The sequence below is a fragment of the Theobroma cacao genome, chromosome 4, assembly GCF_000208745.1.
Source record: "Theobroma cacao cultivar B97-61/B2 chromosome 4, Criollo_cocoa_genome_V2, whole genome shotgun sequence".
NCBI classification, from domain to species: Eukaryota; Viridiplantae; Streptophyta; class Magnoliopsida; order Malvales; family Malvaceae; genus Theobroma; species Theobroma cacao.
In genome coordinates this window covers 1,852,833-1,866,400 of record NC_030853.1, presented here as the reverse complement: position 1 = coordinate 1,866,400, position 13,568 = coordinate 1,852,833, and the positions used below count along the sequence as shown (strand labels likewise).

At 34.5% G+C, this 13,568-nt stretch overlaps 2 protein-coding genes across 3 annotated transcripts; both read right to left on the bottom strand.

Annotated features, from left to right (window-relative positions):
• LOC18600959 (3-dehydrosphinganine reductase TSC10A) lies at positions 842 to 4,028 on the bottom strand. The gene is made up of 4 exons (XM_007031738.2): positions 3,407 to 4,028; positions 3,031 to 3,178; positions 2,117 to 2,407; positions 842 to 1,243 (listed from the first exon to the last, which is right to left on the bottom strand). Exons 1-4 carry the CDS (start codon positions 3,917 to 3,919, stop codon positions 1,236 to 1,238), a joined length of 960 nt encoding a protein of 319 aa, XP_007031800.2. The 5' UTR covers positions 3,920 to 4,028; the 3' UTR covers positions 842 to 1,235.
• Positions 4,508 to 10,449, bottom strand: LOC18600958 (protoporphyrinogen oxidase, chloroplastic/mitochondrial). 2 transcript variants are annotated; one of them, XM_018120333.1, is made up of 18 exons: positions 10,407 to 10,449; positions 10,227 to 10,266; positions 9,863 to 9,998; positions 9,650 to 9,715; positions 9,433 to 9,483; positions 9,242 to 9,298; positions 8,886 to 8,962; positions 8,732 to 8,768; positions 8,463 to 8,528; positions 8,209 to 8,252; positions 7,437 to 7,566; positions 6,292 to 6,471; positions 6,057 to 6,131; positions 5,771 to 5,894; positions 5,573 to 5,681; positions 5,396 to 5,470; positions 5,144 to 5,250; positions 4,508 to 4,808 (listed from the first exon to the last, which is right to left on the bottom strand). In XM_018120333.1, exons 1-18 carry the CDS (start codon positions 10,435 to 10,437, stop codon positions 4,696 to 4,698), a joined length of 1,518 nt encoding a protein of 505 aa, XP_017975822.1. In that variant the 5' UTR covers positions 10,438 to 10,449; the 3' UTR covers positions 4,508 to 4,695. The 2 variants fall into 2 exon arrangements, with proteins under 2 accessions (XP_017975822.1, XP_017975823.1); XM_018120334.1 differs by having other exon boundaries at positions 8,209 to 8,249.

The window sequence follows — 13,568 nt, the reverse complement described above, 5'->3', positions numbered from 1 at the left end:
GGTAGCACGAAGTTCAACAGAAGCAGAATATCGTTCAATGGCATCTGTTTGCTGTGAGGTGATATGGATACATTCCTTGTTAGCAGATTTTGGTTTTGAACATAAAGGTGCAGTCAAGTTATATTGTGATAACCAATCTGCCATTCACATTTGTAGAAATCCCATATTTCATGAACGAACGAAGCACATTGAACTTGACTGTCATTTTATCTGAGAAAAGATAGTAGCAGGAATGATAAAGCCTATGTATGTATCAAGTAATGAACAAGTAGCAGATTTGTTTACAAAAGCTTTGCAACCAAAGCAGTTCCACAGTCTACTTAACAAGATGTGTGTTCATAACATTCACACACCTCTTGAGGGGGAGTGTTAAAGGAGAAGATAGGCACGTGAGCAGAATAAGTTTTCAAGTTAAAGACACGTGCTTTAGTTTTAACTTTGTACAGTAATTTATTAGTTGTTACTGCAGTTATTAGGAGTTGCTAATTTTTACTCTGTTCGTTAAGGAATTAGTTTTCTCTGTAATACTTGTAACCAACTATAAATAGGGGTTGTTGGTCATTTGTACAGAGCATGTGAGTGAATAAAATTTTTCCAGATTCTTATTTCTGCAGCTGGGCACTTCAACTCCTTTGACTTCTCCAGATTCTTTAACAAAATCTAAGATAGATAGATCTGTGAGGGACAATAAACCCAAGTTTATGTCAAAACTTCATATCTTACTTTCCCATTTTAACTTTCAGCTCTGCCAAGGAACATACTTGTACAACAAGAATAACCATAGTTGCTGTGATTCAAATGACATGGATTAAATAAAGAGCAAATATCCAAATTTTGGTTATTGAGAAAGAAGGCAGTTTTCTCTATTAAAACTTGTAATTCTTGGAAACATCTCAAGATTCTGGTAAAAAGTTCGAATTCACATTATAACTTTCCAATGCAAACATATAATTGTTGCAGCTCTTCATTGTATTAAAATTTGGCTACATTTCATTTCTAGCAATAGCTAATTTGAACGTTGGAATGTAAAAATTTTGAGGTATCTGATCTTTAGATCAACATGGCATTAGTTGAAATGTGCTGAAACTTAGATGCAGAGTACGGGAGAGCTTCAGTTTCTGAATGCTGAATGCTGAAACTTGTTATTAGCCGAAGATCCACATCCAATTGATCCTAGGAGTAAGTAATAGATGACAGAAGAAGCAATGCTGACTCATATCAAGCAACAAGGAATTCTATTTCTCTGAAATCAAGAAACCCAACAGAAAACATTTTATAATGACATTATTGCTCCTTACAGTTTTGACACAATAAAAGGAGTAATACTCATGCACAAAAAACTGTGTCCAATAAAACAATCAAGCACTTACACCTTTTCCAAAGAAAGGCTCATACTGTCATATAATGTCTGAAAAAAAGCGATTCTACGATACTTTTGACATAGCTTCAACACTTAGTACCTAATTGCCATTTTCCTTATTGAAACAAACATGGTATGCTTAGAGGAAATATGAGTCATATTCTAATTTGTAATAGTCTTCACCTTCTACCAATGAGCAGATACCCCTGCTGATATTATAAAACTAACAATCTTAGTTTTTTGGTTATCAGGATTTAGAAGGGGAAAACTATCATTTTAAGTTTTAGCAAAGAATCTAACTTGAAAACAAAACCATGGACCTTTCTTTTTTTTTGAAAGTTAAAACTATCAACCTTATTGAACTTGTCCAAACACAATGCTGTAGTTTAAATTGCCATCAACCATAAGTTTTTAATAAAGAAACAGAGGAAAAACCTCTTTGGGGCTTTGTTCATGCAAACTCCTAATTCTTGAAAGAACTGGAAACGCCAAAAGTTTAACTTCGTCAATATTTGATTGATTCAGTCTGACACAATATTCTCATAGCCTCAATTCCTAAGAGGAAAAATCTAAACACCTTAATTAAAACTAAATGCTATGCCTTGATATTAAATAAAACTCAAGTTCTTGACCATTCAACTATACATGAGAGAAACAAATTAAAAATAAATAAATAGACAAAAATAAGTTCAATAAGGTGGGCAATGTATCTTTTCATCTGGTTATAAATAGGCAAATCTTTTATTGCATGCTTACCTTTCTTCTTTGCATGCCACTGTTCTATGCTCCCATACCAGTTCCATTGGAAAAATAAAGCTACAAGACGACATATACCAATAAAAGCCACCTCAAAGAATGCCATCAAGAATGATCTTTGAGGGGACAAACCGGCAGTAGCTATGGCAAGCATCTGCCCCTCAAAGTTGCAAGGGACAATGAAACTTCCGGATTTGATGCCATCTAAAGCTTTCTTGGCAACTTTATCAGCTTTCATTGAACCAGAGGAGCCTGCTAGAATCGTTGTGAGCTCTGGTCTAACTTTACTTTCTGCAAAAGGTCAGCTTTTAGTAAATAAATGCAAATGCCTGATACGCAACACAACGAGCTATAGGTTTTTTCTTTTGGACTTTGGGGGAAGGGAGATTCAAGTCCTACTCTTTAAGCAGAAAGATCATGCACCAACCAATGAGCCAAATGCTCAGGTGCAACACAAAGAGCTATAGTTATCTCATACTCCAATTTACTATTGAGAAACACAATTGGAGTTAGGAAAGAAGAAGCCAACATACTTTAATTTGTCAACAATTCCCATTTCAAATATACTTCCAACTTATGCTTCTCAAAGGGGAAAAAAAAAACCTTTTGATTGGACTGGAATCAATGAAGAAATACTAACAATACGATGATAAAAATAACTACCGTCTCAGTAAACTTCTCTATGCCTGTTTAGATTGATAGCTACAATCGTATTCAATAAACCATCAAAGTCAACCAATCTAATTTATTCTTCACATCCAAAATAACTCAAAATGATTAATTCTAACGCAGAATGATAACATCTCACACCTTTACAAAACCCAGCAAGCCAATAACCAGTAAATATAGGTTACAAAAAAGCAATCCAGCTAAAACTTTAATATGATAAGATATTCAAGAAAAGGGTCTGAAACCTTGCTCAAAACCAGGAGTGTCAGTATCTGGTGGAAATATGAGAGTGACATGAATATTATCCGCAATAACCTCCTGCTGCAATGCTTCTGCTAATCCCCTTAGCCCAAATTTACTCGCGGAGTAAGCTGTGTAACCATAAACCCCCACCTATATTCCAAATTACAAAATGCGAGTAATTATAGCAGCAAAAGAAATCCTTCATAACTAAAGAACAATTTTATTAAAAAAAATTCAAACAAATATTGTTAATATTACTACTTACTACTACTTTTTAGCATTCATATCTTTTCCAAAACATTTTTTTCTTTAATAAAAATAACTCAAATGCAATGCCCTTTTTATAAATCTAACTAACTCAATGATTTGGTTACTGACCTGACCAGCTTGGGAAGACATAAGAGCAATGGAGGTCGGCCCACGGTCCTTCCTCTCCTTCATCAACGGCAAAACAGCTTTGATGACATTAAAACTTCCCATCAAATTCACATCGATCATAAACTTGACCTCCTCCAATCCCTGCTTCTCCAGCTCCTGAGGCACAAAAACACCCTGGTTAACCACCAGCACATCGATGGGCCCGGCATCGTTGATCGCCTTCTGAACGGCGTCGTAGTCACGAACATCAGCAGCAAAGATCGAAACGTCAACTCCGGAGGAAAGTCGAATTGATTGTTTCGCTTCTTCGAGCTTGCTAAGAGAGCGGGCTAGGAGGGAGACACGGGCTCCCTGGGAAGCGGCCTGGTGGGCTAAGGCTAGCCCGATGCCGCTTGACCCGCCTGTAATGAACACGTGGCGGTTTTTGATAGGGATGTTGACGGGGCGGGGACGGACGATGAAGTAAAGGAGGAGGAGAAGGAAGGGAAACAGAACAAGAGGAAAGAGCAGCATCGACGACGGTGATGTGGGTGACAATGGAAGCTATCCCTGATCCCAGAGTAACTGTGGGAAGTGGATTTCGATTTTCGTTTTTTCCTCTTTGGTGGTAACGTTTGACTTTTCGATTGGATTAAGAAGTTCGTTGGTCTTCGGTTAGCACCCGAAACAGAATTGGTTGTCGGATGGCTGGTTTGGGCCCTGAGGAAAGCAAATAGTTTGATTGGGCCTTGAGAAAATAGGTACAATGGTTGTTGTCTATTTCCATGGACTTAAACATTATTAATTCGTGACTTATAAACCCAGGCCCACTTTTCCTTTTTTGTTTATACTAAAACATTCTAATTTTTCTCTTATATAACAAAAAATGTTTAATTTTTTTATTATATCCACACGAATCCTTAGTCCGTAACAAAAAATACGACCATCAGACTCGATCTCAATTGACATTTTTTATCCACGTAACATGACACGCGACCATGTAATAGGTGAAGTGAATTTTTTCCTCCTTCACTTTCATGCTCTGTCACATGACTTGATGATATAACCATCTGAACTATTATATAATCATGTCATTAAATCATATGAACAACAAATACCAACTAACATTAAGTAACCAGAAGGCAGATTAATCAAAATAGATTGACTTGCTATTTTGTTACTATATAATAGCTGAATGTTTGTTCTAGAAAATAGTTTGAGCATTCTGTGAATAGATGCCCATTTCAAGCAGAAACCAGAAAGATTACATTCATGCTTAACAGACAGTATCATTCCTGCTTCGATGGCGTTCAATCTTTGAGCAGCTTCTGATGTGAAGATTCCAAATATGAGATTACAAGGTCAGCTGCTTTGCACCCAGAGGCAATCGCTTTCCCAACTGATAATCCGCCTTTGTGGTTACCTAGCAACACAGTTCACACAAGTAAAGATTATAAAAACTGATTATGGTGCCTGTTTGGCGTTTTATATTCAGACAAAAGCACTTCTGTGGAACAATCAGTACATCAGATCTAAACTTCTACATCACTCAGTAGAATACAATATTTATTCATTTGTTAGGAAAGTTGAAAATGCGCTGAATTCAGTTGACAGCAACGAAAATCTCTAGTCAACGTCTTCCAGGTTTTTGTTGGGATTTCATAACGTGTTTGCATAGTCAAACTCTTTATGTGGGAAAGGATTGAGGTGAATGAGTTATTACATTAGAAACTTCCAAGTAAAAGCGCAGTTAGTTACCCGCATAGAAGAATCCAGGAAGATCTGTCTCCATCTTTTCAATTGCTTTCAAGACTGAAGCATAGTTACGGCCATATAACGGGAATGCCTTGCTCCAGTAGAAATGACTGTCATTAGGAAATTTCAAGTTGTCAGATCATGTATGCAGCTACACATTTTAATTCAAAACACCTCATACATAACTATCAAAATTTTTACAATTAGACAGTAGCAGTAACAAAAAATAAAATGCTAAGGTTATGGTTCATGTACTTCAAGAATGTGGGTTCTCCCTCCACTCCCAGCAACTGCCGAAGGTCAGAAGTAACAATATGCTTCAACTCATCTCTAAAACAATGATTAACAATGAAAATTATTAGCAAAACAAATTTACATACAATGAAGTAAGAAAAGTATGGTAAAGAAATAAACCAACGAAGTTTTCAATACGTTGAGGCTTTTGCCAGCTCCTTATTTCGACTTCCCCCAACAAACGTAGTATAGAGATACAAATTATTAGGTGCACGATCTGGAAACATTATAGATGAAAAAAGTGTACCTGCAGAGAGTGAATACATACAATGAACACACTAAGGAAAAAAAAAATTAAAGTTCATTTTAATGCACTGTACCATAGCCAAGCATTACCCAGAGTTTTTAAGCCATTTTGTTGCTCCTTTGAAGGTACAAGAACTCCAAATCCTTCTAGGGGCTTCTTGACATTCTCCTTCTTAAAGGTGGTAATTATAACGGATAGTGGCATATAACTCACCTACATTTTAGATGGCAAGAGAAAATGACTATAAACTTAAACTGATATTAAAAGTACCTTTGCTCATTCATAAATCAACAATATTTGTGTTATCCGATGGAAATTGACAAGTAAACTGGCACAATCTAAATGTAAGGATTTTCCTATTGAAGAAGCAAATACCTGTGGGATAAAGTTCAATGGAAAAAGCTTTCCTCCTTTCATAATTTTCATTTCTTTAACGTTGCACAGGGGAGCCTGCAATAAACAAGAACCTTTTTGTTAACAATGATATCTTTGGACAAATAAGCATAAAGCATAACATAAATGCATGTCAACGCACAACATGTTCTTTCTGCAGCAGCAAATAAGAAAAATTACTACAGTTTAATTGACTACTAAACGGAGTCCAACTAACCGTCATTACTACAGCATCAAAAGATGAACCTTGTGAGCGCTTGTCACGATCAGAAGCATAAGAGAGAGACCAATTCTCTAATGTAGACTTCCCATCATGACTGTAAGATAACGATAAAACCTTTGATTTCAGTTTAAGCTCATCTTTGGAAAGATCTTTGCACAACATATCAGTAAGTGTCTGCAAAAGCCATCCAGAAATAAAGGACCATATTTAATTGATAAAAGTCTGCAGCATTATCATGAGAGTATCAGTTAAAAAGACCAGATCAGGTTCAAGTTATTGATGCTAAAAGAAAAGGAAATAACACATTTAAGTAAAGCTTAGAGAACAGACACTGTAACCTTTCTTTTGATAAAAATTGTAACTCTAATAAAATCTGAAGGATAAGGAATGGGCAAGCAAACAAGTGGCCGGAATTAAGTACTAAATTGCTGTCATTTTCACATAGCAAATACAAATGATATGGAGATTTTTGTTAAATATTTCCACAACTGCCAATAGCAATGTTCAAATTCCATGATATGTGTAACAGCTGTCATAGAAAAGTTCTAGAATACATTTCACAGAAAATTTTTCCAGGCATTATCCATAGTACAACTTGAAGAAGTAAACTTGCCTAATGTCTCAAACCGTCAAACTATGTCAAGTATGTCAAAAAAGGTTCTACATGATAATTCAGATAAAGCTCTCTCTAAAGTAAAAGAACAAAAAAACAGTACCAAAATAATACATGTCCATGGGGGGAAACATGCAAGATTAATAATCTTTATTAAAGAACATTGAATTGAACTGTAAGATGTAAAAACAGTGCCATATGTAAATTCTATAATGAATAGGAAATCTAAATCTGCTAAATAGATCAAGTAAAACAGCATCCTTGCAAGTGACATAAAGATAATAAGCTTTACTCAGAGCAACATCCAAGGTAAAGAAATTAAGCTCAAATGTGTCAAACAGTGTCTCAGAAGTTGATCCAATCCAACACGAAGAAATATATATGAAAAAGGAAACAAATTTTATGGCAGCAGAAAGATTCAATTACTCAGATATATCCCTACATTTATAGATGAAGGGAGCAATCTTCACACAAGGAACTTCGAATACAATTCTTGAGCAGAAAAAGTTATCCATCAGTCATTTACCTGCATTCCGCCCTGAAAGGAAAATGGGCCGGGCAGAGGCTTCCTTTTCTCTGAAGTTTTTCTTTCTCCACGATTTTCCCTTTTGGCAGATAATTTAGATTTAACTGCTCCAACTATGATAGAGCCAAACCTGACAAGAAAGAATGCCATTGACATTATTTAGTTTTCAAGGGACTGTAATAGCTCATTCACTACTAAAATTGCAGTAAACCTTAACTATTTTTAAGAATATAATGCATCCTAATAATGGCAATTCATAATAATTGACAGCCAGATATAGTTCTTTAACACACATTAGTGGCAATCTTGGGTAGAAGTACCAATACACCTAGTCCAAATTTTAATGTGCTCATTCTAACTTCTAACAAATATCATATAGGCAAAAATTATGAATTGAGTATCACAACCAAGTGTTTGTACATGTAAAGAATGCTCTAAAATTGCGAAAGAAGTACCACAAAACTGAAAAAATAGGCCCCCCATCATGATTTCATCAGCAGTGATCTAGGAATACAGAAATTTAGAGAGAATGAAAAAGCAAAGTGTATCAAGGTCGTATTTGTAATAATGTCTGATCAGTCTTCCAATGCCTTGGGAAAGTAATAATAATTTCCTATAATTCCTCCTAAGTTTAGGGTTAGCAGTTTAATGGCTCTAGGACAAAGCAAACAAATTGACATCAAAGCCAAATTCAATGATTGAAAGGAAAATTTTTCAATTTATTCAGCAAAATTCATGTAAAGGAATAGAAGAGAAGTTACAAAAGAAATACCTTTTCTCAAGATCCCATAGCTCTGGAAAGGAATGGCGCATCTGTTTTAACCATGACAAGGTGATCAACAACATTTACGAAAAAACGATAATGAACCATCAACAACAAGATCCAGTTCACAACTCATTAAATGCCATAGCTCATGAAAGTAGCCGGACACACTAATTATTAATATATATAGAAGGAAAGTCGGGTTGATACTTCCTTCCATAAGACTTGAACAGATTAGTCCAAAGATATGAGGCATTACTCACAGAAAGAGACTCAGGATCTCCAGCACTGGTCCCAGCAACAAATGGGTCGATGAGGTAATCCACAACCTTATAACATAGAACCAATAAGTAAATGGACATCAAAGGCATCAATCTTTTGCAATTCTTTTCCCAAGACCATTAAATATCAGTGTTTCCAGAAGTCAATGCAGAACCCAAGTTAAAAAAATAAATAAATAAAGGGTTATATTTGGCATTATGATTGGGAAGATAGAGCATGGGCTAAAAATGAATTAGAAAGTAAAGCATACCTCTTGCCCAAAATGTCGCTGAAAGAATCCACCCACACTGCGTAAAAATTGAAAATATACAGTAAAGAAACAAGACATCAAGCAGCAACAAGCAAGAGAAACAGATGAACAAAAGCATGTTAATAACTATGAAAACCTGGATTGAGTTTATCACCTTTCCAGATTATAAGCATCAGATACTTTTGAAGCGTCACTTTTCTTCCACAAAAAAGGCTCCAAAATAATTTGAAACTGCAAAAGCAAATCCCCAACTATATAGGCCTATCATAACTATTTCAAAAACAAATGCATGTGAACAAAAGCAAAATGAGGAAAGGAAGCCACGTAAGCTCCGCTTTACAATATCACTTTTAGTTGATTCAAGTTATGAGAAAGTTTCACACGACCAATACTTAAAATAATATCACAAAAGCCTGCATGCTTAACTAATATGGTATGCTAATTGATTAAAATAAGACACCCAAAATTTTTATCCATTGGATGCACCCAAAATAGTTCTGATAAACAAACCTTTGATTTTGCTGAAAGAATGTTGCTTGTGATTAGTGCAATGGGATTTGAGGGAATCTAGCACGAAAAAATCAAGTAGAGTTTGTGAACAAAGTCAGATCCAGACACCAACCTATCTTAGGGTGTGAAGAGTCTCACTGGGATAAGATGTAAACTCAAATAGCAGTAAAGATGGAACAAGCAAAACATACTAATACAGGCACCCCATTTCTCACAATATACCGCTTCTTTTGTGCGATCGGCTGCAAAAGGCCACCAATAATCAAGTTATTTAAAAAAGTAGCTTCCAGGCTTTCAACTGTAACCAGAAAACTTGCAAAGAATGTGGTATTGAAGCATGAACTCACAACTAATAACTCCTAAATTAGCATTTAAAAATGCATAAGATATAGCTATAGTTATACTTACAACTTGCTGCTTATCCCGAATACCAAGATCATCAAACAAACTTCTCACTTCAATCTCACTTTCAGTCTGCACTAATCAGTTAAAAGTTGGTGTCAACACCAACACCATCATTACATTTTAAAACTTCAACCCACATTCGCCATCTATTTAACTAAACAAGCAATTATAGCCAAATTTAAAAAAAAAATAAAAAAATAAATAAAAGAGTATTACCATTGTATTTGCTCCTTCATCCCATATCAAACCCTCCTGCGAAACACTTCTTAACTTCCCTCCAGCCCTTCCTTCAGCTTCAAACATCGTAACATTCAAACCATGTGATTTCAACTTGTAAGCCGCCGCGAGTCCACTTGATTATAGTCCATTTGTCCCAAAGAAAATATAAAATGCGTTTAAAATTAGTTGAAAGAAAAGCTCACTTCCAAATTTCAAAACAAAAATCAGCTCGTAACATTAAAATTTTTCAACTTTATGCTCATCGATGCAGCAATTTTCCTTCCAATCAAATTGTCAAAAACAATCAAACAAAAAATTAGAACCGGAAGAAATGAAGGGAATGTAAAATTCGAAGTAGTACCTTACACCAGCGCCAACGACAGCCACTCTTTTGGCAGAAGCTGAGAAAGAAACACATAAAAAATAATCAAAAACAAAATAAAAGAAAATGAGCTCAATTATTGTGAAATTCGAATTTGGAATTCAATTTTAATGAATTTTTTATCGTTTAGATTTGAGAGAGAGAGAGAGAGAAGGGTACTCTGCTTGTCTTTGATTTTCGCAGCCGCCATTTTCTTTTTCGGGATTCCAGGCCTTGCTAGCACGTAAGCGATATTTAACGGTCTTGGTCGGATCTCGGAGTATATTGGGCCCATTTTGGGCCTGGTTAGTACTGGGCTAATATCCTCTCTTTTTTATTGTGAATCTGGGCCGTCCATGGACAAGGATGAGACCATTTGTTACTTAATTAGGCTCGTAAACACAAGTCCAAAGAAGATCTTAAAGTCTTAAAGCCCGTTTCGCATCATAGTACCAGCTATGTGTTCGGACAGCATTAGCATGACAATGCTTTTCAAAAAAAAAGAAAAAAGGATTATTTTCTCATATTTGACATGAAAGAAATACAATAATGGATGTAAAAAATTTTCGTATCAACAAAAATTAAATTCCTTGATTTAAGAAAATTGTCATAAACCTTCTAAAACGATAAGACAATTTCTCAAAAACAGACTTTTCACCCTCTTTAACCTATCCCTCAACCCTTCTCTCTCCCAAAAAATTTTAAAGATGATTCATGAAAATTTTTTTTATACATTGATTCAAATAATCAAAAATATTTCTCTCAATTTATTTAAATAATTAAAATTTATTAAATTTATTATTAAAGGGTTTTTCGCAAAAAAGATTTTCTTTTAACGAGTTAACTTTTATAGCTATAGATTTGAGCTATATGTATCATTTGCACGAACACATTGTAGCAGGCAGATCTGCTTAATCTCGAAACTCTTGCACCATGGCTTGGTTAGGCAGCTTCTATATGAAGCTTGAGGGGACAAGAGGAGCCTGCTCAAAATAAAAAATAATTAAAAAAAAGAATTATATTAAGTAAAAGAAATGAGAAGAAAACCATGAGCTTTAGCTTTTGGAAACAATGTGTGCTTTAAGTTTCCCCTAATGATTTGCAATGATCAAACAACATCTTTATTATGCATATGCAAATACAATGGACAACCCCCACCCAAAAGCTTACTCCCAAGAATTGCGTTTCTCACCTTTTTCCTTACATGGGTTTCCCACCAAATTCTTCTTCCATGATTTTTCTTCCCTCAATTAAAGATTTTGGTATCTCAATTTTGAATAACAATAAATACCATCGATTTCAACTTTTTTCATATAATATTTTGTAATTGTTTCAATTCGCGTTGCGTGGTTTTTTTATTTTCAATTAGTATTTCGTGAATAACTTTTGTTTCCATAGAAACCAAGTTTTTAATTTTGATACAAAAATTATCAAAAATACTTTTAATTCAAAATTGACTTATTTATTTATATTTGAAAATATTTTTTATAATTTTACTGGATAAAATAAACAACTTAATCCTTAATCGGAATAGAAATCATTCATAGGGTATTAATTAAGAAAAAAGAAATCATTCAGTATTATATGGAAAAAGTTAAAACCAAATACGTGTAAGTGGGGTTGCTCTTTAATTAATCAAAACTTTGAAATTAACATACACCCCTTTTTAAAGTAAAACTTATAAGAAAGTTGTTGGGTTGATATATAATAATTCAATCTAAACTAAAACAGTAATCAAAATCTTCAAGCACTTTATTGATTGCTTCTAATTATATTTTGGGCGCAGTTGAGCTGCCAAATGGAAAAGATAAATAAACAAACTGCCACATGAATGAAAGCAAATTCCTTTTGTTTTCTTTTGCTAAGTGAAAGAAATAATCAAAGCATAATTTAAAGGATAGGCCACCAAAAAGGAGAAAAACATGGTCCCAAAAGATATCAATGTTGAATGAGACAAATATCATATTTGCTTAAGGTTTGGAAGATTAACACACAAGTTTTAAGTTTTTTTAGAAACTTTGAGTTGCAAGCAACATGAAATTAATTCAACAGGGTTAGTTAGGAGTCTTGAAATACTTCTAAGTCATGCAAAATTTCAGTTGGAAAAGATGGGTTCTGAGGATTAATCTCATGAGAGGGATAGAAAACCTTGGGTGCCAAGCCAATTTAAACTCAAAACAATGATTGTGAGCTATGACTTGGAAAGGTTTTCAAATTTTGAAATGAAAGAATTCTTTTCTTTGGGTGACCACTTAGGTTGAACCTGATCTGCCAATGGCCCCTCCCTCCTAGTATTCAACTTTGGGTTTTGTTTTAATTTGAAAGGAAATGAATTGTTCCCAAAGGAAAAATGGAATGAGTTTGATTTTTTTCAGATTGTTGGAAAAGGTCGAAGGTGGGTGGTAAAACTGGTAAGAAGTTTCTCCATTGTCTCATCTGTGGTAGACAATTGGAATGATCTCCACCAAAGTACACTGGCCCAAGATTGTTGGGGGATTTAAGGTCAGTGGGTTAATGGATAAAGATGACCCATTCAACAATTAAGAACATAAAAAATACTCTTAGAATTTAATACTACACTCCTTTTGAACAAAATGGAGGAAAAAGAAAAGGTAAACAAGTTGTATGACAAAAGCGCCCTCTTCATGATCTAACCACAGGAAAAATCTTTGGTGGCTGATGAACAAAACTTTGAAGTTCGAATTAAGGAAAATCACAACATAGTTAATATGCAAAATTGCTAGCTACTTTCATTGGGTTATGATCAAATAAACTTTTTTTTATTTGATCACATATTTTTTAATTGAACATAAATTTTTTAGTCTAATTTAAAACAATTCAAAACTCGAATGACACAATAAACAAAACAATCCAATCTCAAAAGTAAACTAATCCAAATATCACAATACATGATAAAATTCATGATTCGAAATTGACAAATTATTATTTATGTATTTATATAAACATAATAATAATATTTTAATTAATTTTAAAATATGTCGTAGAAAAAGTCTTCAGCAAAAACTGCAGTATTAATATAGCATCACTGGAGCCGACCACCCATTGAGGCATATTAAGTAAAAGGACATAAGCTGAATAGAGAGCAAATGGAAACCCATGCACCATTGAATTCTCGAGTAAGTAGTGGTGTGTGTCCGTACCCTTCGTCCAAACTGATACGGGAAAAGATCGTCTCTTGGAACTTCGAAACGGCCATTAATTACCTGCACATGAATCGCTGCTGGCCTCGAGCACTGTAAATTTAACTAATCTTTTTCTTTTCTTTCCTTTGTATTTTTTTTTTATTTTTTAAAAGGGGGCTGCTTCAGGAGATAAAAAAGG

What these genes read in the sequence shown, in the direction of transcription:
- LOC18600959 (XM_007031738.2), bottom strand. Translation starts at nt 3,919, where the DNA reads ATGCTGCTCTTTCCTCTTGTTCTGTTTCCCTTCCTTCTCCTCCTCCTT. An exon ending in TGTCTTCCCAAGCTGGTCAG is followed by an intron (nt 3,179 to 3,406) that starts GTCAGTAACCAA and finishes TTTGGAATATAG; the next exon opens with GTGGGGGTTTATGGTTACAC. An exon ending in CACTCCTGGTTTTGAGCAAG is followed by an intron (nt 2,408 to 3,030) that starts GTTTCAGACCCT and finishes GACCTTTTGCAG; the next exon opens with AAAGTAAAGTTAGACCAGAG.
- LOC18600958 (XM_018120333.1), bottom strand. Translation starts at nt 10,437, where the DNA reads ATGGCGGCTGCGAAAATCAAAGACAAGCAGA. An exon ending in GATGCTTATAATCTGGAAAG is followed by an intron (nt 8,769 to 8,885) that starts GTGATAAACTCA and finishes ATTTTTACGCAG; the next exon opens with TGTGGGTGGATTCTTTCAGC. An exon ending in CTATGGGATCTTGAGAAAAG is followed by an intron (nt 7,567 to 8,208) that starts GTATTTCTTTTG and finishes CTTTCTTGTCAG; the next exon opens with GTTTGGCTCTATCATAGTTG.